General features: G+C 37.3%; 2 protein-coding genes across 7 annotated transcripts; one reads left to right on the plus strand and one right to left on the minus strand.

Moving 5' to 3' along the window:
- The first annotated feature begins 55 nt into the window (after window positions 1-55).
- On the plus strand, window positions 56-4,540 carry LOC147553129 (RNA-binding (RRM/RBD/RNP motifs) family protein). 6 transcript variants are annotated; one of them, XM_086669933.1, is made up of 5 exons: window positions 56-254; window positions 1,211-1,378; window positions 2,823-2,898; window positions 3,675-3,788; window positions 3,901-4,540. In XM_086669933.1, the coding sequence occupies exons 2-5, from the start codon at window positions 1,263-1,265 to the stop codon at window positions 4,330-4,332; spliced, it is 738 nt and encodes a 245-aa protein (XP_086526059.1). In that variant the 5' UTR covers window positions 56-254; window positions 1,211-1,262; the 3' UTR covers window positions 4,333-4,540. The 6 variants fall into 6 exon arrangements, with proteins under 6 accessions (XP_086526059.1, XP_086526058.1, XP_086526063.1 ...); XM_086669932.1 differs by having other exon boundaries at window positions 66-254; window positions 1,251-1,378; XM_086669937.1 differs by having other exon boundaries at window positions 83-254; window positions 1,211-1,887; window positions 1,923-2,898.
- Window positions 4,541-6,398: 1,858 nt separating this feature from the next.
- Window positions 6,399-8,672, minus strand: LOC147553130 (uncharacterized protein At3g28850-like). Its single transcript, XM_086669931.1, has one exon. It carries the CDS (start codon window positions 7,897-7,899, stop codon window positions 6,583-6,585), a length of 1,317 nt encoding a protein of 438 aa, XP_086526057.1. The 5' UTR covers window positions 7,900-8,672; the 3' UTR covers window positions 6,399-6,582.
- Between the last annotated feature and the right edge of the window lie 18,579 nt (window positions 8,673-27,251).

A 27,251-nucleotide genomic window follows, 5' to 3' on the forward strand; every position in this document is an offset into this window, starting at 1 on the left:
ATATGGTGATGGAAAGTGACGTATAGTTTTGTATGTTGGAAAATGATTTCCACGCACCACAAACCAAGGAAAATAGGACAACTGGGGAAGAATTCACTACTACGCCTACTCCTACTACTTTACTCACCAATTCCATCACTTTTTTTCTCTCTCTTTCTTTCTTTCTTCCTATCTCGAAGAATCCATCACTACCTATTTCCTCTCACTAGGTTCTTGATTGTTTTGCTTTTCAACATCTCTCGTTCAAATTCAAGGTATGAAGAAAACCGAAATTTCCCTTTCTTTATTTCAATTGTGTAAGTTTCTTTAATTTACTTAGGGTTTCATTAACTTGTTTGAACCAATGATTGTTTGTTTCTTCTTTATGAGTCTAGAGGCTCAATTGCTTAGGGTTTCATTAATTTCTACACAAATTGATCAATCTTAACTAATGAGATTATTATACTCTTAATTAATAAGTTCATTGATTACTTAATGCTTGAGACTTGAGAAGGTATTAAATAAATACTGCTTTGATGAGATAGACTTTCTAGTTGTGTCCCCTTGATTATAGCCCCTTTTGTTAATTGTGGGGGAAAAAATAGTCATTTTGGAGTTCATGCTAAACTCTTTTTCTATGGGAAGAAATGAAAAACTATGGTAATTCATTCACATAAGATGTCAAGTTTTTGGCTTCTTTTTTCGGAAAAAGATTTTGTAAGAAGTGCCAAGAATCTCGCCTAATAACTAATCTTTTTCCGACGAGTTAATCTTCCAGATTGTTATTGAGAAAATTGAATAAGCCAAATTTAGAGTACTGGATCACCAAAGTACCCAAAAGCTACACGAGGAATGCGAGTACACAGTAAGCTGGGGGTAGAATATCTGGTAACAATGGTTTTGTGGTGTGAGCCATTATATCTTTTTGACACTTGTTGTTAAATGTTAAAGCATGGAATGGCTCTACTGTTTTCCTCCCATTTTCTTTATTCTGTAAAGAATGGGTCTACTTCCATAATCCACTAACGGAAGTTTGGTGTCGTCGTATGAAAGCTACGAGTAAAAAGATTGACTATAATTTGCAGCAAACAGGGGATGTGAGCAATACTAATGTTGCCTAGTCGATCCAAGTGATCAAATCAAACTTTTTACTTGTTTGAAACAGTAATTGAGACATTTGTTTTTTATTTTATTTTACATGTTTGTATGTATCTCTACTTTTCTTTTTCAGTTTAGAAGAATTTACGTCAGTCATTTGTATTTCATAAAAGTTTCAGAAAACAATGACCCAGAACAGCTATACAGTAGAAGTTACTGGTCTATCACCGAATGCCACCGAGAAGGATGTTTATGAGTTCTTTGCTTTCTCTGGGACAATTGAACATGTTGAAATTATCAGGTATTATCTGTTCAAAAAATTACTGATTTTAGTCGACATTTTGTTTACATATCTCATTTCCAATCAGTTCTTATTACCTTGGTTTTATGGTAGAGTTATTCCTTTCATAGCAAAGCTCTCGTGTTATTATTTATGATGTGATCAAAATATGGTGGAGTTGTAAATCTCAGTACGGTTGAATATTCTTATTTCTTTTTGTAATCGATCAGTTTGTTTGTGAAATTTCAACTAAAACATAGTTCAAATTCAAATTTGCATGACCCTAAGATTTCACGTAATGCTAAGTATGTATATATTCATTTGTAATTGGGCAATCAAGCAGCAATGTATTAGGACCACACTCTTTAGTGAATTCATTTGTGATTGGGATGCCGTAACCAAGCTGTAAGCTTTTCATTGTAAAATATGAGTATTGTAATTTTGATAGTAATGACCAGCTTCTTCAGCTACACTCCTCGACTACCACTCTGTTTCATCAATGAAACTATCTTGCTTCATCCAAGAAAATGGTGTATAAATTCGGCAGACATGATGATGTGAATAGACCCTATGGCCGATATCTTTTATTTCATTTTAATTATTTTAGTATGTTTTCTCCTTAATTAAGGCATGATTTAAGCGATGGTTGTTACATATTTGATCTATAATTACTACAGTTTCCTTAGTCATGTACAAGCTGTAGATAGGAACAGAGAAATACCAGGGTGAATGAAGAATTTGAGAGAGTTTTTTAGTTGTGTTTCTATGAAAACTTTGAGTTTTAATAAATTGTTTAGTTAAGTGAATGTCATTTGCTTCTGGTTAGGAAATTAGAAATTAGTATTATGTGCGAACTTCTGTATAAGTTTCGTGTACTCATTAAAATCACTTGAGTATGACACTAATAAAGTAATGTGATGCATAACGTACGAACTAGATAAATTACTTAATTAGGCATTCCATTGCTCATTTCATCTCATCTTTTCCTTTATAGTTGCTGACTTACAAGTGACTTAGCATTCGGCTTTCAATGGTTTCCTTTGGTTGAAATCATAGTGACAGCCTGACATAAAATTTGAATGTTGAATCATCTTGCAATTACTCTCGACAACACAATCTCTGCCTGTTCCGCCAGTATCTGTCGAAAATCTCAATTTTTCAAGTAATCAGCTCAATTTATGATTATGCCTGACCAATATCTCACTGCAGATCCTAAATTTGCTCATCTACCAAAGGAATGCCTAAAATTTCGGAGATTCAACTTGTGCAGTTAAATTTCTTTCAAAAGAACATATAGTCGATTGATTTGTCTCTTTCATTAGAGTTTTACTACTTTAGAGTTCACTCTTAACGTTAAGAATTTCAATAATATCCGCGTATAGTTCCGGTTTCATTTTCATGTGGATAATTTTTATTTTCATTGTGATTTGCTGGATATGTTATTTTTCTTATCTTGTTCAAACAGATATGGTGAAAGTGCTTGCACTGCTTATGTAACATTCAGAGATGCCGTTGCCTTGGAAACGGCTGTCTTGCTTAGCGTAAGTTTGTCACTTGACTCTTAACTATGAGCTCGTTGAGTAACTTCATTAGATTATGAAATCCAAAACAAGGCATCCTGTTGTACTTGTTTTTTATCAAAGGGATTTCTTTCTACATAATCTGTTTTCTTTGATCACCAAAAGGAAAAAGCCACAATTTACTGCTGGAAGGCTCACATGTATTGAACTTGCACATTTCTTTTGAAAACTTTTGGATCTAAGTTAGAAGGTGCACCTTGTCTTACACATCGGCTATGCCTTTTGGGTAGGCATAGCACCTATGCTGGTTTGTGGGGTGTGGAGAAGCCTGAATTAGTCTAAGAAAGGCTTATCCTAAGGAGAAACTTTGTACCACAAGGAACTCGGACGAGTGGGCCTCAATGATGCCTAAATCAGGGATGGTGTGGTTAGGATTAAGACGGGTGTAACATTTACACTAGGTGGTGAATTGTGCATAATTTGCTAATAGGGTATATAACAAATCTGTCTCCCCTTCTCCATATGTATGAACGTCTCTTCTTTACAAAAGAAAAATGTATGAATGTCTCGTGAGTCGGCGCTTCAAATCAACTGAAGAATTCTTTTTTACGCATGCGAATGTATAATTAAACATTTGTCTTTAACTGTTGTAACTTTGCAGTTCCATCTGTACATTTTTCCCCAAGTACCCAAGCTCAACAATTTATCTTTCTTCTCTCCCTACTTAGCCGTCCTTTCCCAACAGTAAACGAAGGAGTGAATTTTCTTAACATTACCTTCCGATTTCAAAATCTCAGGGAGCCATGATTCTAGACCAACGCGTGTGCATAACTCGCTGGGGACAGAGCGGAGACGAACATGATTTCTGGAATAGGCCATCATGGAAGATTGAAGAAGAATATGGTTCAACTGTAAGTATCTTTCCCCACTCTAGTAATTCTTCTTCTGATGTGCTTTTAACTTTGTCAAGTTCTTCGAAAACGTCGCAAGTTTATGATCGATAAATAATTTCCATCGTGACAGAATACCACAAGCGATAACCACTTTGTTCCAACTGCTGGGGAAGCAGTAACAATGGCCCAAGATGTAGTTAAAACTATGTTGTCCAAGGGATATATTCTGGGAAAAGGAGCAGTAAGCAAGGCGAAAGAGTTTGACGAGTCTTATGAAGTTTCAGCTACTGCATCAGCCAAGGTAGCTGAAATGAGTAGCAGGATTGGACTCACTGACAAGATTTATGCAGGAGCTGGGGCCGTCAAATCTGTAGACGATAAATTCAAAGTATCAGAGACCACAAAATCAGCCATTTTTGCGGCCGGAAGAACAGCTTCATCAGCTGCAACAACTGTGATTAACAGCAGTTATTTTTCCCGTGGAGCCCTCTGTGTTTCTGATGCTCTAAATCGTGCAGCCAAAGCTGCAGCTGACTTGGGTAGCCGAGGTAGTAAGAACTAAATAAGTGAAAGGTACTGTACTTGACTCAGGATATATCTTAGTTCATAGTATTTGTATATCGATCCCAATCAGAATAATTCTCATTATAAGTGTTACGTAAGTGTAAGTATAAGCATAAGCGATGTGTACTCGTACTCTTGGGTTCATAACATGTTTTGGGGGAAGAGAGTTGAAAGTCTTAGTTCTTATCCATGTTTATTTTACTAAAGGAACCCAACTAACCCATATCTCAAGTCTACTTCTTGTCTGATTCTCGATTGGTCGAGCCTAGGTCGCTAGACGTCTTAGACGATGGAGTTCGATTTTATCAACTTATTCATAAATATAATTCTTTTTTTTACCTTCATCAAATTGTGTTTCTTGTATGTGCATACTGTCAGTCGTCAGATGACTTTTATCATAAGAGCAATGAGAAAGAAGTATGCATCTATGGGGGTATTCATCATCTCTTCTTTACCCAAAACCCATTGAGATGCGTATAGTAGGAGAAATGCTAAATGGCCTGACCCGTCCAGCGGGAGCCTACCACATCAGTGTTCCGCATGTGGTCGGTCCCATTTTGTGGGGCCATTGAACATTTCTGACATGAGGAATGTCCAAAATAGAAAACAATTGAAAGAAATGTCAGAATCTGCAAATATGATGGACCCTATGAGCTTTTAATGTATTTAACCTAGACATGATCTCATAATGCCTTAGTTTTTCTATTGTTTAGAGAACATGTGTTATTGTATATTGGGTGCAGTATTGTAGTGAAATATATACCTTTTAATTTGCAGAAATGATGATGGGCCATGATAAACCTTTTTTTTCTTTTTCTTTAAAGCCTCACAAGTTTTGAGGACTAGCTCAAATAAAATGACCCATATCATTATATATCTGGCCCATACTCAAAAAGAAATTCATTGTAAATGTCTCCACTCCTCGTAAACACAAGTTCAATATCTCTTGAAATCAGTGAGATTCGCGTCTGGGGCTTAAACTTGACGGCCTTGTAAATTTATAGACATGTATGTGTGTGAACTGGTGTTAAATTTTTATAATATCAATCCGTTGATTATTTATAGAAGAATAAATTTTTTGCAGATGCATATTATTGAGTAGCGAGTGGAAATCAAACTCCCAAATAAAACTTACCAGTACACTTTGATATTTTGCTACAGAAAACAACACATAATACCACCCAATCACTTAGTGTTGCCAATGGGGTTTTGGGTCCTTTGCTTGGGAAAGATGACAGATAATAGTTGCCTTTTTGCACACACTCTCTCTGTGACTAACCTTTTCTCTGTCTAGTTATGTTTGGTCTTTTTCTATGGAATGATGAGAGATAATGTATGGTCATCATGAATAGGTTTGTATGTTCATAATTAGAATAGAATTTCTCTTTCTTTTGGTTTTCTACCTTGGGTGCAAATAGAATGAGAATCCAATTAGGACAGTTGGAGAATTAGGACAAAGGAGTCCCTTTCTTGTTTCGCAAAAGAGAATTAGTAGTTGTTTTGAGTGAGTCCTTTCTAGTTGTTTTGAATAGTGAGTTATTTCTTGTTAATTGATAATGAAAACCTTGTTCTTTAGTCACTCTGTCTTGATTCAAAACCTTGTTATACTCTTATCATGGTTTAAAGTGATGTGACCTATGTAGATAGGTTTTGAGACCCCGTCTCTATTAATGAAAGAAGGTCCACTAGGAGTTACAAAATATCATGTTTTAGAAGAAAAAAAATACTAACCTGAAATATAGCTAAATTTAGGGAAAACGAGACTCGGTCAGACCACAACTCCGACGGAATCCCCACCAGAGTGGTCGGACATAATTAAAAGATTATCTAAATTCTGGTTGGCCAGCAAACTATCTCTCTTGTAAATTTCACGTCACTCTTATAAATTTCGAGCGAAGGGGAAACATAGAGGAATAAATCTTTGTAGTTCTCTAAGACACTTATGTCTTTACAATAGTCTAATATTGAGCTAAGTAAATCTTTAATCTTCTTCGCTTTTATTAATCTCTTATCTTTCATGAAAAATAGTAATTGAACGAGAGATTTCCACATTTCTCCCAAGAATCAAAGGTAACAAGTATAGAATTTTATTACCCAAAATTGGAATCCAAAAAAAAAACTGCAACCATTTTCACTCAAATCACCACTTCTTCTATGTTTATATGAAAGTTCTTCACTGTACAACAAACAACAAAAAAACATACACTTGAAACCTTACTGATCAAAGATAAGCTTTTCTTCATCTCTTCTAGTAACAACAAACAGGACATCTTATAATACCATTTTCATTACAATCAGGACATCTATGAAACCCACATCCATTTTCTTCTCCCTCTTCTTCTTCCTCTTCTTTCTCGTCATCACTATCTCCTTCATCATCATCTTCTTCTTCTTCATAGTAAATCTTACAACTACCTGAACAAGTCTCACAAGGCACAAACCTCACATCCCCACAAGCTTCACAAACACCATCATCAAAATCACAACCTTTTAACAACTTCTCTAGCTCCCCATCTTCATGTAATTGTTTTACTTCCTCTGCTCCACCAATATATTCGCCTTTTACGAAAACTCTCGGCAACCCACCTCTATATTCACCTCCTAATAACTCTTTTAGCTCCTCTCGGAAACCACTATGCATCGATACATCTCTCTCGTCAATCTTAACTCCAAATCCCTTTAATATAACCCTAACTTGACAACAATCTTCATATGTTTTTCTCACTCCTCTTAAACTTGTAAAGTAAATTACTACATTGTTCTCACCATTTGGCGGACACGTTTTTGGTGTTCCTTTCTTCAAGAACAAACAAGCATCACCAAGTTTCTCATATTTTGGTGATTCAAGATTAATTGGGCTCGTAGGGGATAGTTCTTCGGTCGGTTTTCTCAATGTGAAAATGCTCTCTTGATCAAAATCTTTGACAACTCCATTCAAACTGGATATTGTTTCGTCTTCTACAACTTGAACCCACATTGGTTTGAGTGAATCAGAGCCATTTTCTTGTAGATTTAGCTTGGGTGGTTCATTATTGTCTTCTAAATTTGAGACTAATTGATCATTTTCTTGTAATCTTTGTGTGGGTTGATGATCTTGAGTGGTGGAATTGGGAACCCCGTGATAAGAGAAGCATCGATTTAGATGATCGGGCACTCGAAGTGGGCTATCATCTTCTAGTCCTGCCATTAATTCCCATGAATTGATTGTTTCAGGTTCACCAGGAGGTGTTCTAATGGGTGTTCTTGGCATAACCTTGGGTATTTTTTCGTTGATCATATCCGACCACGTCTTCGCTTGATTTACCCCCATTTCGAATTCCTCAATCCTACTCTCATTGTTGTTGCTCTTACAATCTATATAGCTTCCATTCATGGAGATCCCATTTAAGTGAGTTTCATCGATCGAATCGAGTTTAAGAGAACCCAAAGTTGAAGAGGTTAAGGCAACAACATGGTAGCTATCACCTTTACGATTAGCTCGATGATGAATCGGCTCGGAATATGTTCTAGAAATGTTGTTTTTACAATTTTGGCATCGCATTTTCTTCGAACTTGCACAACCCATCTCTAAGAGAATTATACAAAACAAAGAGGGGAAAATTTTCGATGGATCGAAATCAATGGAGAAACAAAAGAAAAGTTTAAACTATGAAGTTTGAATCAAACAGTTTTTGTTGAATTTCCAAGTAATAGATCTAGGTAATGCTAACTTCAATCTCAAGCTTCAATTGAAAACAGAGTTTCCAACAAAAAAAGAAGTTGAATCTTTGGGAAGATTGAGAAGAATCAATAGAAATGAAAATGGAAGATTGAATTAAATAAAAAACAAACTAAATACCTTATTGATCCTTCAAATCAAACTTGTCCCTGAAACCATGAAATTGAAGATCTATCTATTGTAATTGGATTGCTTCAATAAGATGATGAAAAAGAAAAAGAAAAATAGTAATTGTTTTCATCCAAGAGAGAGAGAGAGAGAAATGGGTTATAAGTGATTGTAATCTCTCTTTACCTAGAGAGGGAGAGAGAAAAAAAATGGAGTTGATGTGAGAAGAAAGTCATTGAAAATTTCAAAGAAAAAGCTAAGAATCTTCTTCATATACAAAAACAAATTCCAGTTCACAACCGAAGGTCTACAAAAAGAAGGCCCTCCAAATTTTACCAACCCCTCTCTCTCTCTGTTTCTACAAATTGATGTATCAATTGAAGCAAAAGAGACAAGAGAGAAGTTGATTTATAAAAGTTAGGAGTTGGGTTGGTTGTGAAAATCAATGAAGAAAAAGAAGCAGACACTGTAATAAAAATGAGGAGTTGAAACTTGGATCAAATCTCTCTCTCTCTCTCTTCTCTTCTCTCTCTTGAAGTTACTTCCTACTTTAAGACTTTTCAGTTTTCATTAAAAGATGAAAGTGAAAAAGGGTAGACAATTTTGGGTTGTAATCTACTCGGTTACTGTTTTTATTGATTCACCATATAACAATATGACAATTTGGCAAATAAAATGAGGTGCATTTAGTGTATCAAACTAATTTGGCCTGGGTGAAATTATTTTCTTGTGAAGTGGGTAAGGATCACCATTCACCATGATCAATTTGGAATACGACATTACCATATGATTCTTGGATCCTTTGGAATACGAGTGAGTATCTAGTTCATCTGTAAATGTGCATTGTCTTGGAATTCTGACATTGGAGGTAGTCATAGTCGTTTAAAGACTGTGAGAGAGAAGGGGTATTTAACAACTAAGTATATAATGTCTAGGTCCTCTCTACTCATTGTCGATTGGTTTTGGGTTGGATGACCACAAATTTAACATGATATCAGAGTTAAACCAAAGGGAGCGTGTGGTAATAGTCCCACATGGAAGAAGAGGTATCAAGCAACCAAGCATAAGCATATAATATCTAAGTCCTCTCAACTCATTGCCAATTGGTTGTGAAACTTTATTCTAAATCTTTCGATGCCAAATGTTTCACCAAACCGCGAAGTAACCGATTGAACTATGCTCTTAACAGTGTTCGATATTTGGAGCTTCCACGTATTGGAAATATATCTCAAAGAATTCTATGAAAATAAAGTCATAGAATTATACTTCTCATCAAACTGGGGAAATACCTATTTTTACGGAAATTCTTTTATTTACATGAAAATTGGTGATATCAAACACACCCATATAGGAAAAGTGGCAAGTGGAAAGCAAATGTAATGCATTCTCTTCAACTTGCTAGCAAAGATAACGTCTATTGGGATACTGAAACCTTCTCCTCTCTACCATGTCAATATCCGAAATAGATTCTAGAATGGTTGGTACTAGTTTAAACCATAGCTTTTTATCCGAAAAAACCTTGAAATTGATTGTCACCGGAAATACCATCAACTGCAAATTTTATGATGAAGATACCATCTTTTACTAGTTTTTATTTTCGTAAGTCTACATCTTCGGATAAGTTCAACAAAAAAAAATACATCTTGGGATAAAAATGAGATTTCCTTACATTATATAGCAAAAATGGAAGCAAAGAGATTTCTTCATCCCCAGTCGAGCTAAGGATTCTTAAATCCCAAACCCTTAACACACCTTAACCATTGACACAATCTCCTAAACTAGAATTATTTTTTGATTTTTCTCGAGAGATTTGATAAAGTGTTTTTCATATTCATTATGATCTTTAACAACGAAAGAAGTATTTACACTTACGTAGAGCCCTAGTGACTTCCCTTCACATGTTGTGTTTTTCCTCTTTTTCTAACCACATTCATATTCATATCTTAATAATAACGTGATACTATGCTTGACCTTCCTGATCCCGATTTATGGTACATTTACATTGTTTACATCCGTTATCCCCATCTCGATATGCATTTTTTTTTGTTGTTCTATCACCCTAAAGAAAAATCTCTGATAATTCTTTCCATTTTCTTGTTTGACTGCCAAAAAAATGTCACAACCAGTTGAAATTCAATGCCTCTAACCTTAGAGGTATGTTACCTTCACCTACATTACAATGGGGTGATGCAAATCTGCAATAGCCAGATGTACTAGCCTGAATGGCTAACCAGCACTATAACAGCAGACTCTCTCTCTCTCTATATCACTAGTGGGCAGACAAAAGTCAAACAAAAATAGAAAGTCCCAATGTACAGGAAATTTGATGAGAAACCAATAGATGATGGCCACGTATGCACGTTAGTGGGGCTGGCAAGATCATTTTCGACTACTTCATTCTCCTACTACCCTGATTGAAGGGTACCTTGTTATATTGATCAATGTTATCATTCAATCAAACTCAACTTCATTCTTTTCTCCTTCTACAAATCCTTGTTTTTATTGGTTCAACAAAAAAGAAGTTCCTTCCACAAAAATAAAATAAAATAAATAAGTTCAAAAATATTTTTGACCCAAAATTAAAGACGGACTACACACTAAACGTTAATATAGCATGACTCAAACTGGTCTGAGTAATGTGGAAAGGGAAATCACTTGACTTGTGAGAGTTGAATACATCAATTTTCGGCTTCTCGAAAAAAATTACAATATAAACATATTTTGGCTTACGTTAAGGATCGTGTATGATATTTTTTGTTAAATTAAATTTAATATGGAAAGTGTATTCGGTCAATTTCGACCAAATCTATCCCAAGAAGAAGTCTCCCTAACATAATTTATTTTTTATACGTGTTGGTTATGATTTTGTGGATTAGTTTAGATGTAATATGTATGTACCAATACCACTTTTTTTTGTTAGAGAACCTACTTCATCTGGGTTATTTCCCTAATGGCCCCCTACTTTGTGACCAGCTTCCCGCCTGGCCCCCTACTTTACAAGAAATACCCATATGGCCCCCTTCCGTTATAACACCGTCACTCTCTCTCTTCCATTTCTTTTCTCTCTCCTCCAGCATGTTTTCTCTCTCTGCCACCTCGTTAACACCAGCCAACTCATCATCTTCTCCGGGAAGGTCGCCGGCCGACCAATTTTCCGGCCGGCGACCTTCAAACCTAAAAAAAAAAATTTATTTTTTATTTTATCTCTCCTCTCTCTCTCTCTCAAAAAAAAAAAAAAAATTTTTTTTTTTTGAAAATCTCTCACCTCTCTCTCTCTAAACTCCGGCGAAGGAAAACTTCGCCGGAGTTAGGTCTGTTCATCACGAACAGACCAGATCAGGGTCTGTTCGTGATGAACAGACCTAACTCCGGCGAAGTTTTCCTTCGCCGGAGTTTAGAGAGAGAGAGGTGAGAGATTTTCAAAAAATTTTTTTTTTTTTAGAGAGAGAGAGAGGAGAGATGAAATAAAAAATATATATTTTTTTTTTTAGGTTTGAAAGTCGCCGGCCGGAAAATTGGTCGGCCGGCGACCTTCCCGGAGAAGATGATGAGTTGGCTGGTGTTAACGAGGTGGCAGAGAGAGAAAACATGCTGGAGGAGAGAGAAAAGAAATGGAAGAGAGAGAGTGACGGTGTTATAACGGAAGGGGGCCATATGGGTATTTCTTGTAAAGTAGGGGGCCAGGCGGGAAGCTGGTCACAAAGTAGGGGGCCATTAGGGAAATAACCCTTAAAGTAAATCATGAATTCTAACATGATGTGCCGAATAAAGTCAATATTCCTCTCTGAATGAAACTCATATATTAATTATTTAATTTCATAATGTTTAATGAAATCTTTGCCTAATTTACGTGTTTGTAGTTTTCTACCGTCTTCAAGTACTACAAAATTTTGAGAAAGACAGACAAGAATAAACACATAAAAGTGAAACTCGATAGATTTAATTCTACATAGTCACACTTAGTCTAATTAGTGACACGGTAAACATTTTTTTTTTTATCTTAAATCAGATATTTTTAGAAAATAACTAACAATTATCAGAGTGATAGTAATACAGTTCGTAAATAAAATCCTAGGATTAATAAAGATTTTTCCTATTAAAATTAGTGATTAATCTCTGATTATCTCTCATTGTGGCAAACTAATTAGTCCTCGTGTAATGTCTTTAAAGTTAGATTCATTGGATCGTGTAGTTTATGAAACTTCTATAGCAAAAACGACGTGCTTTCCAACTAATCTTTTAAAGAGAAAAAAGTGGATTAAGTGATTAATTAATCAAATTTAAAAACACAAGTACTTCTTGGAAGGTGAAGAAAGAAGATATAATATTAAGAAAAGTTAGATGGATGAGATTGGCCGGTGGATGGAATGTCTGTTTGCTTAATAACTTATTTTTTATATCTTCATGGTAACCACCAAACCATATATCCTATTTTATTTTCTCTTTTACTAATCAATCTTGCACCAAACCCTAGTCAACTCAAATTGTCAAACAATAAACTTGAGTTGACCATGAAATTTTGTTTTTGACATTTTCCATTTTCTTCTTTTTTAGCTCCAAGTAGTATCTGAATTCAATGGCTAAAATTGACTAATCAGCTTAAAATAAAATAAAATTCTAAACCTCTAGTCTTTATTTTAAAAAATACTAATGGTGTATTTGATCCAAAGAAGCATGAATACTACTATCTAAAATTCCATAAGAATAATTATCTTAATTTGTTGTGTCACTACAAAAAAGAATACTTTTTAGGGACGGTCTTTAGACCGTCTCTTCTACCATGATGAAGAATTGAAGATACATGTATCTAATAAGAATGAAAGTAATCAATGAAGGGATGGTAAAAGTCACAAATTGAGGGTTAGCAAAAGATGTATCTTCAAAACATTATGGTATTAACACATCTAGCCAACTAAAGGTGTTTTTAGGGTTATAACGGACAACTGAGTTGGTGATGGAAACAAGTAACCTAATGGCATTCTTCATGAATCATGATGTTAGTTTTGAGTTACTTCTTGCTTTTTACCTAAGCAATGTTAAATGCATATCTAATCCCATCATTATGGGATTATCAATCTTGATGTAACATCTCAAAATAATAAATAAAAAATAACTTGTCCTTAAATCGAAGATTAGCCCATCATCGGTCATCTTATCGTTTCAAGCGAAAACTGATTAAATATCAAGGGTTCGGGTTCCCCAATTTTTCCAAGTAGACAATATGACGGATGCCTGTCAATTCATTTGCCATTTATTTATTTGAGGTTAAATATGAGGAAGTTATACCCCGCCCAACCATCTTTAAAACTTTGCATTGCTATTTGGAATGCACACTCAAACAAATTTTAAGTGACCTCAATTTTTTTTTTTTTTTTTGAATTGTTCAGCGTGTGCCTCGAACTCTTGACCTCTAGATGGAAGATTATACCTCTTACCATTCCAACCAAGGGTTGTTGGCATGACCCCAAACTTAACAGCGGGTTTATATGTAAATGGACGGTGTTTAGACCTTTCCGACGAAAGCTTTATGTGATCCAAAATTAAAAGTTCCAACTACACTTTAGTAGAGTAACCATTAAAATGAAGATAAAACTTGAGAAAGAAAGAAGAGAAATTAGGAAGAAGAGATTTAGAGACAAAAAGAGGTGCCTATAGAACTCAATTTAATGGAGTATCGAACTTAAGAGGCGACGATAAAACACAAAACTCTAAAGAGGTTGACCCACGTCAATAGGTCTGGGCCTGTTGGTGGCTGCTTATATCCTAATTAGCATTGCCTATAGAATTTTTGTTTTATCTTAATTTGTTATTAGGAATAGGATTCATCCAAATCGAACTCAACATGAAATATTTAGATACCCTATTAACTGTTATGTTGTAATCTGAAGTAGATTAAAAGTGTAATTATAAAGACAATGAGGACAGTGACAGTGATTGATACGCAAATCTTCGTGACATAATTATATCTAGTTGAATGTGGAACTAATGTTTAATTTAGTGATCGTCTAATATATCTAACCGCCTGGTCAACTCTGCAAATTGACTAATTAAATTGATATTATGTCGCTTTCCAAAATTTAAATGACAGTCGAACTCATGCGTTTAAACTTTGAAATATACTATGTCAAGGTAATAGTTATTTATATTAGGATGGTTCACCGGTTTGATTTCTCTGATTTTATGATGTCATTACTATACATAAATAGTATTAAGAGATCACTGTATTGTGATATTTTGCGCGATCGTAGGTCTAATGTTTGTCAGATAGTCTAGCGCGAACAACTATGATATTAGGTCGACTATTGAACCGAGTATAGCTTTGAAAAAAATATCTATTACTATATAATATCATAAAGATTGTGGAGTACATGAAATTTTATAAATGGAAGATTTGCACCATAGATAAACTAATTGTTGAATCCAACTATAGAGCAACAGTTAACATGGATACGAAATATATAGTACTAAATCTAACTTAACACTAGTCTAATAATTGCTCAATTTCAATTTCTCCATAAATATTGGGACACTATCATGTCAAGAAATTTGGTTAGAAAATGAACTTGTATTATTTTTATAAGCGGGTAATAGACTTTTTTGGCCAGATAAACAAAATGAAATCTTTTAAAGATGAAGAAGCAATTGAACATCACAATCAAGCCGCACCTACTAATCCTTTCTCCTAATCACAACGAGATCTTCTCGTGTGACATTGGGATTTTGTAGCACCACGCAATTGTTATTGATTTTTTTTTTCGCCTACTCCACGGTAATAGGTTGGGCTCGAAAACTTAGATTCGGGTTCAGGTGCTATGATATCCATACCTCTAAATCTAGGTTAAGTTACTACACATAGTTAAATTATAAAAGCAAAAGTTTTATCCATATGATCCTCATTGCATATGTCTCTAGGCTTAGAGCAGCCAGACATGGGATCAAAGAAACATAGAATTAGAGAATAGTGGAGAGATAGAGAGAGAGGGGAGTATGAATGGAAGGGATCATCCCACCCAATTTTAGTTTAAAATCTCCTCCTCCACTTAATAATAATATTATTATTATAATATTATTTACACCTAATAAACTCATGTGGATCCACTGTGGGTTTTATGACAGACAGACTAAATACTATTGATGTGGGTCCCATACTCCCCATCACCTCCCCCCAGACACTGACCCACTTCTCCTCTTCCCCCCATCCTTATTCCTATCTCAGTATGCTTATGAAATGATATTCATGATCATATCACCACCTAAATGTCTCTATTTTCTTGCTTTTATGACATATATTTTTCTCATACCATGCATGTATAAGTGAAGGATAGACAACACCTAGATGTCTTAGATAATGACACATTGCAAGAGTACAATTCTCCTTCAATTCTTTTTTTTTTTGAGAAGATAAAATAGTATCATTAATGAAAAAACAATGCAATGGCAGAAGTCTAGATGGCTAACCATCCAATACACAGACAAAAGACAAGAAAATATAGATAGCCTAGCATCCCAATTCCTAATGTATTGGCTAAAAGGGGTCGACTTGCTCCATAGTTGATTGGTTGCCCAATAGTGAATTAGGCTCTTAGCTTGAATGATGATATTATCCCGTGTAGCTTCTCTGTCACTTTCTATCTCCATAACTCTATAATTACGCTCTAACCATATGACCCAAATGATTGCCGGAGGGGTACAAAGATGGAGGAAGGATTTTCTATCTGTTACTTTCTTTGGTTTCCATTCTATCAAGAAGTTGGAGATTGATTGAGTGCTACTGTTTGTATCATGAGAGGGGATTAAAGCTTGCCAAATCTTAGAAGTGAAGGTGCAATTAAGGAATAGGTGATCAGATGATTCACAATTGGACTTGCACAAAGAGCATCTGTTTGGAGTTATAAAGCCTCTTCGAATAATCTTGTCCATGGTTGGAGCAGCTTTATGGATGATAGCCCAGAGAAGAAAAGAGACTTTCGAAGGAATACATTTGTTCCAAATCCAACTTGCAACTGGCTGTTGTGAGGATGCAACTTGATGTTCTAGCTCTAAATATAAAGATTTGACCGAGAAACCATGGTTCGAAGGGAGCCACTTACGTGAGTCAATCGAGGAATTGAGGGAAGATGAAGCTTCCGTTGTGGACTCAAGGAGAGAAGTAAGGGGATTAATCTCTGATGTTCTATTGGCCGAGAAAAATGAAGATTCCATGAATCATCGACGAAAGCGCCACCCAAATTATCCTCTATAGATGCAAATTTCTTCTTGGTAGCTCTCCATAGGGTAGGAAATCTAGACTTAAAAGACCCTCTGCCCGTCCAGTCGTCCAGCCAAAAGCTAAGCTGACGACCTCTATTGATCTCTAGTTTGGTTTTCTTCATGATAATAAGGGTCAGGGAAGATATTCTTCTCCAAGGGCCAGCATTTTTGGATGTTATTTGGTCGCTTGGGAACCACGGAGCAGCACCTCCCTTATATTTTTCATCAATTATCTTCCTCCAAAAGCTATGAGGTTCTTGTCCATACCTCCAAACCCATTTGCCAATAAGTGTTTTGTTCATCAATGCCAAGTTTTTAATACCAAGTCCACCTGATTTCTTGCTGATGTTGATTTTAGACCAAGCTACCCAGTGATATTTTCTTTTATTTGCAGTTGTTCCCCATAAAAAGTTTCTGATAATACGATCAACCTTCTTACTGATAGAGACTGGCATCAAGAATAACGAGAGATAGTATATCGGAATGGCTGTTAATGTACTTTTGATAAGAACCATTCGCCCTCCTTTAGATAAGTATTTGTATTTCCACGTAGCCAATCTCTTTTGAATTTTATCAATGACCGGATCCTAGAAAGCCTTGCATTTGGGAGATTTCCCAAGAGGAAGACCCAAGTAAGAGAAAGGAAGGGTCTCTTGACGACAATGAATAATGCCTTTGATTTCTTCTAGCAATTCAGGTTCCGTATTAACACCTATAACTGAAGTCTTGTCTCTGTTGATGCGGAGACCTGTTAAAGCTTCAAAGCGATGGAGAGCTATGTGCATATGCCTACCATTATCAAATGTTCCTACCAGCATTACACAAACATTTGAATGGTCTATGCATGAGTTATTCATCTTTCTAGTTACTATGTTTGTTCTTTAAGAATGTGTCGAGTTGGACACGATTGTTGTGGAGACAGAAAAAAAAAATGTATCACTTTAGGGCAAATACTCAAATTGTGAAATTATTAGAATGTTATATCAATTTAGTAACTATACTTTCGCCAAACCTTGTTCATTACAAAGGGGATGTGCTCTTTGGTTATCGAAATGTCCCAAAATTAACAGTCATATAAAAATTCGATTGGTCGTGCTTTAATTCTAATTTTGAGACTTATATATAGAACAACTAGGAGGTGCTCTTGTTGAGATTTTGTTATAACTAAAAGTCGCGGAAGCTATCGAACCTATCCTAGAAATTGATCCGATTATGAAGATTAATCGAGAAGCTAAGTCAAAATCAAATATGCGAACAGAATTTAACGAGGTTCGGCTTTAAAGCCTACGTCCTCGGGCGAACAAGAAATCTTTATTGAAGGATAGATGAAGACGACTAACACAACCCGCAAGTTCGTCCCAAGATGGTACCGTATAGTAATAACCTTCTATACTAAATCTTCGACGACCGAGAAATTTAACACCGCTCAAAAACTATGAAAAATTTCTCTCACTCTTGCTCTCTCTCTTTAGCTCTCTCTAAAGAAGAGTTGTTGTTGCTTGTGTTGGTGTGTTTTTAGATTGGACCGAAGACCCCCTATTTATATATTATTATAAGCCAAAATTTAGAAACCAATTGAACCGCCTATAGTCATGAATTGGGAACAAGGGAAACTGCCAATTCCAAAACCGCCATAGCCAATAGCCATCTAAACCGCCTCTTGATTTGTTTGAAACCAAACCGCCTCTTTTGAATTGGACTTGGACACTGACTCTCACAATTCTCCACCTCGTACACAATTTGATATACTTCAAATTTTGGACGAATACCAGGATACTCCTTGTAAGATATATCTGCTTCTTGTAACTTCATCCGACTGCGCCATATGACCATGGCTGCCTACGTACCCTTTTACAGGATCAAGCCTACCGTAGTTCTACCAACCCTTCACATGGAGATTACCTTGTCGCCATTACGCCCTTTCGGGCAACTTAACACGAGTCGATTTGCAGCAATTCCAGACAATGCTGAAACTTGCTACACGTCACCACTTTAGTTAACATGTCCGCGGGATTCTCATCTGTGTGTACCTTCATGAGAGAAAAATCACCTTCCTCTATGACATCTCGTACAAAGTGATACCTGACATCGATATGCTTAGTACGAGCATGATGGACCTGATTCTTCGCCAAATGGATCGCACTTTGACTATCACACCATACATCCACGCACTCCTGCTTAATCCCTAGATCATCCAGAAGACCCCACAACCACAATGCTTCCTTCACACCCTCGGCCATAGCCATATACTCGGCCTCCGTAGTAGATAACGCAACTGTAGATTGTAACATCGATCGCCAACTAACTGGAGCACCATGTACCTTAAATACATAACCAGTAGTAGATCGTCTTCTATCTAGATCGCCAGCATAATCCGAGTCAACATAACCGCTTACCTGACATGTGTCTCCACCAAAGCACAAACCCGTATCAACGGTACCCTTTAAGTACCTCAACACCCACTTCACAGCTTCCCAATGTGTCTTCCCCGGGTTTTCCATAAACCTACTAACCACACTGACCGCCTGTGAAATATCCGGACGAGTACACACCATAGCGTACATCAAACTGCCAACTGCACTAGCATACGGTACACGATCCATATGATCCTTCTCCACCGTAGTAGTGGGAGATTGTTTTCCCGAGAGCCTGAAGTGTGGTGCCAAAGGTGTTGACACCGCCTTCGCATTCTGCATCCCGAACCGAGAAACTACTCGTTCGATGTAACCTTTCTGATTCAAGTACAGTTTCTTACTTGACCGCTCTCTCTTAATCTCCATTCCCAGTATCTTCTTTGCAGCGCCCATGTCTTTCATCTCAAACTCTTGACTGAGTTGAGATTTCAACTTATTTATCTCCACCATGCTTCGAGAAGCAATAAGCATGTCATCCACATACAAAAGGAGATAAATAAAGTCACCTTCGCGAAGCTTCTTGATGTATACACAACAATCATAGTCACTTCTGCGAAAACCATGCTTTAGCATGAAAAAATCAAATCGTTTGTACCATTGACGAGGGGATTGTTTTAATCCGTAAAGAGATTTCCTCAAACGACATACTTGATTTTCTTTACCCTCAACCTTGTATCCCTCAGGTTGAGCCATATAAATTTCTTCTTCCAAATCTCCGTGCAAGAAGGCGGTTTTAACATCGAGTTGTTCCAGCTCAAGATCCCTGTGAGCAACAATACTCAATAGCACCCGAATAGAAGTATGTTTCACGACCGGTGAGAAAATCTCATTGTAGTCGACCCCTTCTTTCTGTGCATAACCCTTGGCCACTAGTCTTGCCTTATACCTTGTACCCTTGATTTCGGAAGAATCCTCTTTCTTCTTGTACACCCATTTACAACCAATAACAGACTTACCTTCGGGCAATGGGACAACCTCCCATGTCTTGTTCTTGTGAAGAGACTCCATCTCTTCTTGCATAGCAACCAACCAACTCTCTCTATCCTCCGCGGTAATAGCTTGTTTGAAGGTGACCGGCTCGTCGTCTTCCACCGAGAGTGCATATTCAACAAGATTTGCCTGCCCATAATGCCTAAGAGGTTTGTCTGACCCTAACCTCTGTACCGGCTTATATAACCGTTTCGGCCTAGTGTGTACCGAAACATCCTGCTGTTGTTGTTGTAAAACTTGTGTACCTTCCCCTTGAACCTCCTCATGATCGGGTTCATCAATTTCCTCATCCTGAGTATCATCCTGATGCTCCACCTGATCATGATTCCTAGAAACCCGTTGGTCTTCGATTTCTACTTCCACTACTTGAGCTTTAGTAGACCCAACATCACCACAACTAGGCACCGTAGCTTTCGCCATAGCTACAATAGATGACTCATCAAACACCACATCTCTGCTGATTACAAACTTCTTGTCTTCCGTACACCATAGCCGATAACCCTTGACTCCTGTAGCATATCCTAAGAAAATTGCCTTCTTTGCTCTATTGTCAAGTTTGTTACCTTTAACATGGTAATAGGCCGTACAACCGAAAACCTTAAGTCTCCCGTAATCTGCATGTTCACCTGACCACACCTCGTAAGGTATGCCGCCATCTAAAGAAGAATGTGGAGACCTGTTCACAATATAACAAGCTGTAGCAACAGATTCTGCCCACCATTCTACGCCTAATCCCGAATTGGAGCGCATACATCTAGCCTTCTCAAGTAGTGTACGGTTCAATCTCTCTGCGACTCCATTCTGCTGAGGTGTGTTTACTACTGTCCAGTGCCTCACAATGCCTTCCTGATTACAAAACTCCTTGAATGCCCCATCCGTGTACTCGGTCCCATTATCCGACCTTAACGTCTTCAGCTTTCGACCAGTTTTGTTCTCAACCATTGCTTTCCACACCAGGAATGTGTTGAATACCTCATTCTTATGCTTCAGAAAATAAAGCCAGACAAATCTCGAATGATCATCAACGAATGTAACAAAATACCTGGAACCACCCTTGGAAGGTAACTTTGCCGGTCCCCAGACATCGGTGTGTACGTAGTCTAACACCTCTTTGCTCCTGTGCTTGCTTGTAGAGAACGTCACCCTGTGTGCCTTCCCGAACACACAATGCTCACAAAACTCCATGCAAGGCTTCTTCATGTCCTTCAATAAGCCTTTCCCGCACATCAAAGATAGACCCTTTTCTGACATATGCCCAAGGCGCATATGCCAAAGCCTCGTACTAGCCGTTGGATCCCTTCCACTGATTCCTACTGCTACATCTCCCGTAATTGTTGTCCCCAAAAGTTTGTATAAATTACCGTAACGAGTACCTCTCATTACCACCAAAGAACCCTTAACGAATTTTATGGAGCCATTCTCTATAATTATCTTACAGCCGTTCCGCTCCAACACACCAAGGGAAATTAGATTTTTCCGCAAATCGGGTATGTGTCTTACGTCCGTCAATGTTCTCACCACTCTATCGTGCATCTTGATCCGTATTGTTCCGAGTCCCACAGTTTTACATATACTATCATCACCCAGTATAACTGTACCACCATCTATACTCCTATAGGTAGTAAACCACTCCCTATTTGGGCACATATGGTGTGACGCCCCTGAATCAAGCATCCACTTATCGAAGATCTTCTCAGACACCTCTGTCACCGAGAAACATTCGTCCGCCTCTTCTGACACATATCCCGCCTCTTGCATCTCTTGTTTCTCCTTGTAGCCTTCGTTCTTTTGCTTCAACTTTCTCTTTGGACAAGCCGCTTTAAAGTGGCCAAGCTCACCACAACTAAAGCACGTTTTCTTGAAAGAGCCTCTAGATTTGGATCTAGATTTCCCGCCCTTTCCCTTTCCCCTTTCATTACTCCTCCCCCTCGTTACAAACAACCCTTGTGCTTGTTCTTTGTCTACTCCACCCGACGCCATACTGCTAGTAGCAACCTTACGAAGGTCATCCGCTAATAGCGAATTTCTCGTCTCTTCCATGCTTAGACTATCACCAACAAGCATCAAAGTTTGAACAAGGTTCTCATAGGATTTAGGCAATGAAAGTAACAATATGAGGGCTTGGTCCTCATCCTCAACCTTAACATCAATATCCTTCAAATCTGAGATAATCCTGTCAAACCTATTCACATATTCCTGAATAGAAGAACCCTCTTCCATTCTACATGTGAATAATTTGGATTTTAAGTAGACCCGATTCGTTAAAGTTTTCGTCATGAAACTGCTTTCTAGTTTTAACCACACACCCGCCGCCGTTGTTTCTTCGTCTACTAGGAACGCCACGTCCCTCTCAAGACACAACATAATGGTAGCCCGTGCTTCGAGATCTAACTCTTCCCAATCCTCATCTGACATATCTCCTGGTTTCTTTCCCGTCAACGTCTTGTGTAATTTCTGCGAGATTAGCAAATTCTTCATCTGCATTCGCCAATAAGAAAAATCGTTTTTCCCATTGAACTTCTCTATCTCATATTTCCCTGCTTTGACCGTACCACTTCTCGATCCCATCTTCTCTTCGTTCAATCTCAACAAGGCTCTGGTACCAATTGTTATAACAAAAGTCGCGGAAGCTATCGAACCTATCCTAGAAATTGATCCGATTATGAAGATTAATCGAGAAGCTAAGTCAAAATCAAATATGCGAACAGAATTTAACGAGGTTCGGCTTTAAAGCCTACGTCCTCGGGCGAACAAGAAATCTTTATTGAAGGATAGATGAAGACGACTAACACAACCCGCAAGTTCGTCCCAAGATGGTACCGTATAGTAATAACCTTCTATACTAAATCTTCGACGACCGAGAAATTTAACACCGCTCAAAAACTATGAAAAATTTCTCTCACTCTTGCTCTCTCTCTTTAGCTCTCTCTAAAGAAGAGTTGTTGTTGCTTGTGTTGGTGTGTTTTTAGATTGGACCCAAGACCCCCTATTTATATATTATTATAAGCCGAAATTTAGAAACCAATTGAACCGCCTATAGTCATGAATTGGGAACAAGGGAAACTGCCAATTCCAAAACCGCCATAGCCAATAGCCATCTAAACCGCCTCTTGATTTGTTTGAAACCAAACCGCCTCTTGATTTGTTTGAAACCAAACCGCCTCTTTTGAATTGGACTTGGACACTGACTCTCACAGATTTTTAGATGTGTTCGAATTGGATTCTCAGTGATTCGAGGTGGTCCGCTGTTCACTTGATTTAGTTGAGATTTTTATGTATAATCTTTAGAAAAAAAAAAAAAAAAGCAAATTAAATTTTAGGAGAAGTTTATATGAATACGACCAGCGTACTGTATATATAAGAATGTTGAATTATGTCGTAGTTACATGGGTTATGTCATGTCTTGAATATGTCAGTCCGACAATTGTATTTGTAGTGCAAAATCTCATTGTACTTCATGTTTACTCGGTTCAAATTGGTATATAAGTTACTAAATGATGAGGATCAATCCATGCGATATAATATTGGGAAAGGATATCAACACCACTTTCGTCAACAGTGGCACGAGGGGAAATGTGAAAATTTAACCTAATTTTCATCCACACGGACCATACCTCTCTCTCTCATCCATGATACTTATAGGTTTGTTAGGTAGCAACACTTCTCTACAACCCCAATGGGTCCAACCCAACCCAATATTCCGGCCTTGTTTTTCTCTCTTTCTCCTCTTTATTTTAGTAATAAAAAAGTTATTTATTTTGGCCCCTTATTTATGACCAACAACCATTTTGATGTAGAACGCAGCGGAATTAAAGAAAACGATAAAATAAACGAAGAACGATAAAAGAGCGATAAAATAACTGCAAACTTGATTAATGTCAATGGGGTTTTTCTCTTCAATATGCATCATAAAGACAGACTGGACATCCTTTTATAGGATATTGGACTTTCCTAGATAGACTAAAACTGGACTTTCCTAAATAATAGAAATACTGAAATAATGCAACTTCCTAAACCTAGATTCATTATGAATCTTGCTAAACTAGGACTCTTTCTAAACTAATCAATATGGCCGGTTGGCCTACGTGGCCGTTAGGTCCACGGGAAAAAGTGTCCACGCCGGGTGCCCCTGCATCAGCTTCCCCTTCTCCCACGAGGTTCGTCCCAAACCGTTTGGATGAAAAAAACAATGTGAGCCGCCCGTATACGCTGAATTCCGCCATGGCGATCCGTAATTCCCACTTCGAACGAAATTTGCAGACAATCCGTAGAAGACAATGATGGACTAACGAACCCAATATAATCCGGACCCCTTGACTCGACGAGATTCGTAAAATCCACAGTAGCGAAGAAACATCCAACAAATTGTGACATTGGTCGTCATCTTTTAGTGGGATGAAGAAGATTGCACACACCCAAATTTCCTCTTTGAAAAATCGGACCTCCAAAATCATCTTCCAATACATCACGGTTTCGCGTTCACCGGAAGTTAAAAATTGAACTGGTGGCGAGATACTTTTCTTTTTCTTCACATTACTCTTTTCGGTTAATACCAGCAAAGCATCAAAACTAGTTCCCGGATGAATAACACAAACAGTTTCAACTATCTCGTATGTTGGTACAGTAGTCTTGAAGCTGTAGTTACGCATGTCCCACAAGTTCACTACCTTGTCTCTTCTATCGCTGACCAAGGTCCACTCATTCTCATGTACCACTAATGAAGCTACAGCCAGGAATTGCTTTTCTAGCACAACCCCACATATCTTTCCTACAAGACCCCAAACTCTAATTGTTGTATCATCATTTCCAGAGAACAACATAAGATGAGGATCAGGATGGAACATAATACTAGTAACACCCCTCTTCTGACCTTTGAAATAAGGTGTACTAAAAACTCCATCAACATCCCAGACAAGTGCGTTCCTATCAACTCCTGTTGTTGCAAGGAATCCTCCTAAAGCATCACAAACCATTCGCATCACAAGTTCGTCATGTCCCTTCCACGTACCAGCATTCATCTCAAAATTCTTTATTTCCTGTATAACTTTTCGTGCTTCATCAAGCTCAAAATAGCGAACAAGAGTATCAACAAACATCTGCAAAGTCATAAAATCATAAAAACTGTTCTCCTTCGGCATAATATGAAAAATCCTCTTTGCTTTTTCACAACTACCGTCAAAGCAACACCCTTTAATAAGATAACGATAAGTTTTTGGAGTAGGTTTCAATCCATGTGATAACATTTCCTCAAAAAAATAATTCGCCATTGAAGATCTATACAGTTGATATAAACTCTTATCCCTAAGTTCATAAATACTAACATCTTGTTGTTTCACAATTTCTAACATTGTCTCAACATCAATTAACTTATCTTCCTTGAAAAATCGGCGAAGTATAGTTCCAAAAGTAGCAGTATCTGGTATATAGTTATTCTTCCGCATTTCAAATAAAAGTGTATAAACAGAACTAGGAGAACCAGAGATACAAAGACCAACAATAACAATATTATAAGTATCAAGATCAAGCTTAAGATTATAAGTGCTAGGGAATTCATGAAAACCCCTATTTACCTCATCATATTTATTTGCAAGATCACAAGCTAAAATAAGAGAACATAGGATTTTAGATGAAAGAGAAATGCCCAGTTGTTCTTCATGCTGAAAAGTCGTGAAAGAATGGTCTACAAAACCGGATTGACCATATAAACTAATAACTTGAGACACAAATCGTTCCTTGTGAAGATTAGAAAAAGATTTTAATTCTTCAAGAAGAGAAGGAATTCCATGAAAAGGTTTGTGATTTTTGAGTTGTGACATTGCAGTCGAAGAGGTTGTTCGATCGAGGTGACCATTGGGATGGAGAAACGCGGTTCGGAAAATATCGAGATTTTTATTTGGATCATCTTCATCATCGACTAGTGGATCAAAATATTGGAGTTTTTCAGTAGTAAGTTCAGTATTCGCCATTGCTGGGTTTTTGGTTGACGGTTGAAAGGAAGACGGCGGTGATTGGTCTTTGGTAGGGCTTGAATTACAACCAATCTCATCTTTGCTTCCGTTATCATTGTCTTTCTCTTCTTCTACTTCGAAGGAAGATTCATCTTCTTCTTTTGCAACTTCTTCGTAATCTTCTTTTTCTTTTTCTTTTTCTATTTCCTGATGGAACGATAAAATAGGCGAGAAAGATGGTTGACGTATTACTTCAGTGAACGTATCTTTGGAATGAGCAAATCCTAATTCTCTCAAAATAGTGGATTGTAGTTGAAGAGATTGTGGTGTACTAGAAGAAAATAATTTGTCCAAAGTGTCAACTGATTTGAGAGCTCGTTCAGTGGGTATTTTTATCGAATCTACTATCAACCAATCATCCTCTTTCTTCTTATTATCAAGAACTTTTTCTTCGGACAACGACATAGATTTCTTCAAAAGTGTTGGTTGCGCGGAACCGTCAAGCGAAGATGGTTGTGTTGGTGTCGGTGGTTGTGGTGAATAATAAGTGTATGAAGGTAGAGGTGCTGAAGATGGTAGAGGTGGGGAATACGGTGGTGAATAATAAGAGTACGGAGGTGGTGGTGGTGGTGGTGATTCTGGTGTTGGATAATAATAAAATTGAGGTAATGGTGTATAACAAACTGGTGGTGGTGGTGATGTTTGGTATTGATAAGGGGACGGTTGTGGTGTATAATTAGAGTACGGAGGTGGCGGTGGTGGGTTTTCTCGTACGGTTTCTCCCGGATTCCAATGATAATTGTACGAATCTCTATTCGCATACAAACATGATGCGCATAAGCAGCGATTCGTTATTCCTTCATGAGTATAATCTGATGGATTATAATCTTCTTGAGGAATAGAATATGATTGGTACTGATTTAACTTGTCTGAAAAAAAATTTCTAGAATCATTCACCCAAAACTTTGGTGGCTCTGAATACCACATGATGTAGAACGCAGCGGAATTAAAGAAAACGATAAAATAAACGAAGAACGATAAAAGAGCGATAAAATAACTGCAAACTTGATTAATGTCAATGGGGTTTTTCTCTTCAATATGCATCATAAAGACAGACTGGACATCCTTTTATAGGATATTGGACTTTCCTAGATAGACTAAAACTGGACTTTCCTAAATAATAGAAATACTGAAATAATGCAACTTCCTAAACCTAGATTCATTATGAATCTTACTAAACTAAGACTCTTTCTAAACTAATCAATATGGCCGGTTGGCCTACGTGGCCGTTAGGTCCACGGGAAAAAGTGTCCACGCCGGGTGCCCCTGCATCACATTTTGGCACCTTATCTATTCTACAAATCCATCCACAAATCGTCACTAATTTTTATTATTTCCATGAATTGTTCCTAGTTAGTTTCTTTCTTCTTTTCAGTAAATTATCTCTTTCAGTTCACTTTCAAATCTTCATAACCTCCATTAATGGAAG

Source organism: Eschscholzia californica, unplaced genomic scaffold (genome assembly GCF_041429995.1).
Source record: "Eschscholzia californica isolate CP2 unplaced genomic scaffold, dmEscCali1.0.p SCAF_3, whole genome shotgun sequence".
NCBI lineage: Eukaryota > Viridiplantae > Streptophyta > Magnoliopsida > Ranunculales > Papaveraceae > Eschscholzia > Eschscholzia californica.

Excerpts from the sequence above, each read along its gene's own strand:
- LOC147553129 (XM_086669933.1), top strand. The coding sequence starts at position 1,263 with ATGACCCAGAACAGCTATACAGTAGAAGTTACTGGTCTATCACCGAAT. Across the intron at positions 2,899-3,674 it reads AAACGGCTGTCTTGCTTAGC|GGAGCCATGATTCTAGACCA; the intron begins GTAAGTTTGTCA and ends TCAAAATCTCAG. Across the intron at positions 3,789-3,900 it reads AAGAAGAATATGGTTCAACT|AATACCACAAGCGATAACCA; the intron begins GTAAGTATCTTT and ends CCATCGTGACAG.
- LOC147553130 (XM_086669931.1), bottom strand. The coding sequence starts at position 7,899 with ATGGGTTGTGCAAGTTCGAAGAAAATGCGATGCCAAAATTGTAAAAAC.